Genomic DNA, 5,623 nt, shown 5'->3' on the forward strand with positions numbered 1-5,623 from the left:
TCTTTGACTCTTAGGACCTAGTCCAGTAATAGCATGCTGAATGGCTTATTAATAAAATCTTCTCCAGAGAGCATTCCTAGTAGCATGGGACAAAACGGTCATGAAATGACTCCCCAAGTCTGGTTGAATCTGTTACCATGATGGGGCGCTGTAACTGTCGCTTGCCAAGGACATTTGCCATCTGCCTCTGTGGAGACTGGATCCTGCGCTGGTGTGGCTGCTGACCTTTGACCTGCCCTGAAGGGAGTTCAGGGCGGAGAATGAGGCGAGGCACTCTGTGCTCCAGGGAAACATGGAACAGGTCTTTGGCTAGTCAGATATTTTCAAGAACCGATTTCATGATCCCAATCTTTGCATCTCTTCAGATCTGGAAAAGCACTAAATCCCTTCAAGGTGACATCAGCTCCTCATTGCTTGCAGAAAACTTTTCATAAAATCAGTCCCTGAATGCCTTGAACTCCTTCTTCACCAAAATCATATATACTGACCTGCCCCTACACTGCCTCTTCGGAGCAGTCTCTCAGCGCTATCTGAGGCTGTCTCGTGGGCTGCAGTCCTCATTTTGACCCAAAGAAAGGTTAACTCGCAACTCTCACCTTGTGCATCTTTTTTTTAGTTGACGGGCCCCAGTGACACTCAGACCAGAAAGGGGACCTTAGATAGGCCACTTCCCCAAGAAGACACAGACACACACTGTTATAATTTAAAAAAAAAAAGTCCTTCAATATATTCCACCCCCTTTTTCCCTCCCTCCCACCAAGCAGGGTCAACCCAGCGTGATCCCCACAGAGGCCAGGGCTTCAGTGGCCCAGGTGGGACAGAGGGTGGGGTCCCCATACATGGTGCTCATGAAGTCCCTCACGAAGGCAGGAAAGCGTTTCTCCACAATGCTGGCTCGCACGGCGCTCATCAGCCGCAGCTGCAGGGTGGGAGCAAGGCGGGAGGCAGGTCAGCCAGCAGCCAGCAGCGAGCAGGCGATGCCCCCACCCCCCTGGCCTTGCTCCTCCCAGCTGCAGGCCCACCTGATAGGCGATGTTGTGAATGGTGAGGTGGTGCAGGGCCGCGGTGTTGTCACTATGGAGCAGGGTGTGCAGGAAGGCCCGGCTGTGCCTGGGGACAGGAGGTGGGGGGGCAGGGGCGCTGGTGAGGCCAGGTCCTACACAGCCCCGCCCTGCCCCCAGGCTCCATCCCCTCCTACTTCTGGCAGGTGGGACAGTCACATTCTGGGTCTATGGGGCGGAAGTCCTTCTCATACTGCTTCTTCTTCAGTTGCAGGTTCCCCGTGGGCACTAGAGCAGAGCCGAAGCGCTGGGGGTGGGGGGGGAGCGAGAGAGGAAGGGGGCATCAATCAGGTTTTCCCCTGCCTAGCCTCCCCTCTACCTCAGCCCCGCCCCCGAATCCCTCCCCAGTTCCTCCTCTGCCCCAGCTCACCGCTGTCCGTGTAGGGAAGACACAGTCAAACATATCGCATCCGAGAGCCACGCAGACCACCAGATCGGTGGCATAGCTGGGGGGGCGGGGGGGACACACATGGTGGGGGGGGTAGCAGAGAACCTCAAGCCCTGATCACATGCCCAGGGCCCCCCTCCTCCCAACATGGGCACCCTCACCCCCAGCAGAGGGCTCAGTCCCCTCCCAGGCAGGGCTGTGTCTTTCCCTAGTCCCGACACCCGGGGGCAGGGGTTCCCAGGAATCCACTCCCCAAAGGCAGGGGTGGGGGTGGGCGGCATCTCCCCTCTCCTCCACATACCCAACCCCCATCAGGTAGCGGGGCTTGTCCTTAGGCAGCCGCGACGTGCTCAGTGCCACCATCCTCCAGAACTCGCCCTTGCTCTCGCCCCCGCTCAGGCCCCCGATTGCAAAGCCTGGCACATCACGCTTGGTCATCTCTGGGAGTGGAGGGGCAAGGGCAGGGGTGATCAGGCAGAAAGAAATAGGCCTCAGCCTCCTCCTCTTCACCCCCAGGAGAGAGTGGGTGTGTGTGTGTCTGTGTGCCCTGGGGCTGCTGGTGATGTCAGCTACTGTTTATAGAATGCCTGCGACACCTCTCCTTCAGTCCTCAGGAGAGGCCCAGGGCCCACGCTGCCTCAGCCAAAACCCAAGATGAAGCCAGATGTTTCAGAATTTTCCAGATTTTACAACCGTGCACATCCTACGTGAGGAGTAACTGCCTATCATCGAATGCTATAACGTTTTGACAGCAAAATGTGTACAGACTCCTAACAACTGGGGTCAAGAGGTCTGGTCTTGCCGCCAAATGAACTGCAAATCCCTGCAGGTTTTGGATATGAGAGGTGGGCAAACTGGGACTTCCCTGGAGGTCCAGTGGTTAAGACTCTGTGCTTCCTATGCAGGGAGCACAGGTTTGATCCCTGGTTGCGGAACTAAGATCCCACACACCACATGGCATGGCCAAAAAATTAAAAAAAACACACACACACAATCTTCACAAGAGTACATAGTGATGCCAGGTACAGGCAGGCACCTTGAACAAATTTTCCCCTTTATTCCTCACTTTGACCCGTTGCCATTGGGAATGGGTTTCCATTTGTATAGAGGAAGAAAGTGAGGCTCAGAGAGGTCAAGCCACTAGCCCAAGGGTGCACAGCCATGAGGCAACAGATCAAGGGGCTGGAGCCAGTGCCGTGGACTCCAGAATGCAGGGTCCTGCCTATGACACCTCACTGCCTTTGAGCCCCCATCTCTGCGCCCCCTTGTCTCCATGGCCACAGCCGAGGTTCAGGCCCTCTGTTACCCACCCCGCCCCGCTGGCAACTACTCCAGCTTCCTATCTGGACCTTATCCTTCCCATCCCACTGGGGTTTTTCTCCCACTCGACAGCCCTCCATGGCTCCCCAACACCTCAGTGTGGTGTCCCAGGCCCTCCACTGTCAGTACGATGCCTCAGGCCCAACCCTTTGCTCCTGACCTACTCCCCAGGGATAGAGCAGCACAATGTAGGAGTTAATGCTGTAGGTTGCAGAGTCCCAAGTCTGGGTACAAACCCCAGCTCTGAAACATCCAAGCTGTGTGACTGAGAGTACGGGAACTTAACAGCTCTGTGCCTCAGTTTCCCCTTCTGTAATCTTGGGAATCTGCAAGTTCCCACATTACAGGATCTTTATGAAAACTCCATCAGACAATCCATGAAGGGCATTTGGCAGAACGCCTGGTGAATACCTGGAAACTGATGTGTTCTGTGTGCTAAGTCGCTTCAGTCGTGTCTGAATCTGTGCGATCATATGGACTGTAGCCCACCAGGCTTCTCTGTCCATGGAATTCTCCAGGAAAAAATACTGGAGTGGGTTGCCATGGACTCCTCCAGGGGATCCTCCCAACCCAGGGATTGAATCTGTCTCTTATGTCTCCTGCATTGGCAGGCGAGTTCTTTACCAGTAGCACCACCTGGGAGATTGAGAGCTATTATTATTCTCCTAATGCTGTCTATTCCATGATGCTCAGGGCCTTTGCTTCAGCCATTCCTTCCACCTAGAATGCTCTTTCGCCTAGTAACAACCACTCTCGCGAATTCCCTGGCAGTCCAGTGGTTAGGACTCCGAGATCTCACTGCCAAGGGCCAGGGTTCAATACCTGGTCAGGGAACTAAGATCCCACAAGCCCTGGGGTGCGATCAAAATTAAAACAAAAATAAAAACAACACTCTCTAAGCATGCCAGGCCCATGTGGGGTTCTCTGTGATACAAAAGCCCTGGTCCTGTTGGCACACGGCTTTACCTTCAAGGCAAGTGGCTCGGAGATCCGCGTCCAGCCCCCCCTGGATGATGGCAAAGAGGTTCTGCTTGTCTGGCCGTCGATGGGCTGCTATGCACCGATCCAACCAGCGGATTGATCTGCAAGAGGACCCTGGTCATGAGCCCTAGGGACCTGGTGAGGGGCAGGGAGACTAGGCTGCAGGACCAGGAGGCCCTCCCCCTCCACACACACACACACACCTGTACATGGCCTCTTCTACACGGGGCCCCGTCACAGTACTGCTGACCACATCATCCAGCTGCATAATGATGTCAGAGCCTGGAGAGACAGGACCACAGTTACTGGGAAAGCCCCCCTGCTGAGGATGAGCGGGACCCCACAAGTCCCTCTCTAGGTCTTGCTGATTCCCACGTAACCACCCCAATCTGCTTATACAGCAACCAAAGGAAGCATTTCAAAATGCACATCCTGGGTGGGGGGTGCGTAGGGGGGTGCTTCCCTGATGGCTCAGTGGTGAAGAATCCGCCTGTCAAGCCAATGCAGGAGGCATTAGTTCAATCCCTGGTCCAGGAAGACCACACATGCTATGGAGCAACTAAGCCCGTGCGTCACAACTACTGAGCCCTTGCCCTGGAGCCTAAGAACCCTAGAGCCCAGGCTCCACAACAAGAGAGGCCATCACAGTGAAAAGCCTGCTCAGCAATGAAAAACCTGCACAGTGATGAAGACCCAGTGCTGCCAAAAATAAAATAAATAAAAATGTTAAAAAAACAAACGCACACCTGGGAACTTCCTTGGTGGTCCAGTGGTTAAGAATCGGCCTTGCAAAGCAGGGAATGAGGGTTTGATCCCTGGTCAGGGAACTAAGATCCCACATGCCTTGGGGCAACTAAGCCCGTGTTCCACAACTAGAGACTTAGTGAACCTCAATGAAAGGTCCCACGTGATGCAACAAAGATTGTGCCTGCTAAAACTAAGACTTGATGCAGCCAAATAAATAAAATTTTAAAAACAAAATCCATATCTGATTTTGCCACCTTCCAGCTAAAACCCTGCCCTGCATATAGAATAAAATCCCACCTGGGGAATTCCCTGGTGGTCCAGGGGTTAGAACTCAGTGCTGTCACTGCCGCGGCCCCAGGTTTGATTCCTGGTCGGGGAATTTAGATCTCACAAGCCCCACAGTGTGGCGGAAAAAAAAAACATTCCCACCTCTGCAAATTTATCCTTTAAGAACAAAACAAGAAACTGCCAGGGTGGCTCAGTGGTAAAGAATCCGCCTGCCAATGCAGGAGAAACAAGTTCGATCCCTGGTCCAGGAAGACTCTACATGCTGGAGAGCATCTAAGCCCATGCACCACAACTACTGAGCCTCTGTTTCTGACTTTCAGAGCTAGAAAGCCGCAACTACTGAGCCTATGTGCCGCAACTACTGAAGCCTGCACTCTGGAGGCCATTGTCCACAACAAAAGAAGCCACTGCAATGAGAAGCTGCTGCTGCTGCTGCTAAGTCGCTTCAGTCGAGTCCGACTCTTTGCGACCCCATAGACGGCAGCCCACCAGGCTCCCCCGTCCCTGGGATTCTCCAGGCAAGAACTCTGGAGTGGGTTGCCATTTCCTTCTCCGATGCATGAAAGTGAAAAGTGAAAGTGAAGTCGCTCAGTCCTGTCCAACTCTGAGCGACCCTATGGACTGCAGCCTACCGGGCTCCTCCGTCCATGGGATTTTCCAGGCAAGAGTACTGGGGAGGGGTGCCATCGCCTTCTCCGGAAATGAGAAGCTAGTGAACTGCAATTAGATAGTGCCCTCTGCTCCCAATGGAGAAGGCAATGGCACCCCACCCCAGTACTCTTGCCTGGAAAATCCCATGGACGGAGGAGCCCGGTAGGCTGCAGTCCATAGGGTCGCT

At 54.1% G+C, this 5,623-nt stretch overlaps 1 protein-coding gene across 1 annotated transcript in view; it reads right to left on the minus strand.

Moving 5' to 3' along the window:
• Positions 1 to 694: 694 nt before the first annotated feature.
• QTRT1 (queuine tRNA-ribosyltransferase 1) overlaps positions 695 to 5,623 on the minus strand; it is an 8,545-nt gene continuing 3,616 nt past the window's right edge. Inside the window, exons 4-10 of the mRNA XM_010828349.1 lie at positions 3,954 to 4,032; positions 3,736 to 3,851; positions 1,751 to 1,889; positions 1,432 to 1,507; positions 1,199 to 1,308; positions 1,023 to 1,110; positions 695 to 919 (exon numbers count right to left, since the gene is read on the minus strand). Coding sequence (XP_010826651.1) covers positions 767 to 919; positions 1,023 to 1,110; positions 1,199 to 1,308; positions 1,432 to 1,507; positions 1,751 to 1,889; positions 3,736 to 3,851; positions 3,954 to 4,032 — 761 coding nt within the window. The 3' untranslated portion in view covers positions 695 to 766. The remainder of the gene's footprint in view (positions 920 to 1,022; positions 1,111 to 1,198; positions 1,309 to 1,431; positions 1,508 to 1,750; positions 1,890 to 3,735; positions 3,852 to 3,953; positions 4,033 to 5,623) is intronic.

This window comes from Bison bison, unplaced genomic scaffold (assembly GCF_000754665.1).
Source record: "Bison bison bison isolate TAMUID 2011002044 unplaced genomic scaffold, Bison_UMD1.0 scf7180017864492, whole genome shotgun sequence".
In the NCBI taxonomy this organism is placed as follows: Eukaryota; Metazoa; Chordata; class Mammalia; order Artiodactyla; family Bovidae; genus Bison; species Bison bison.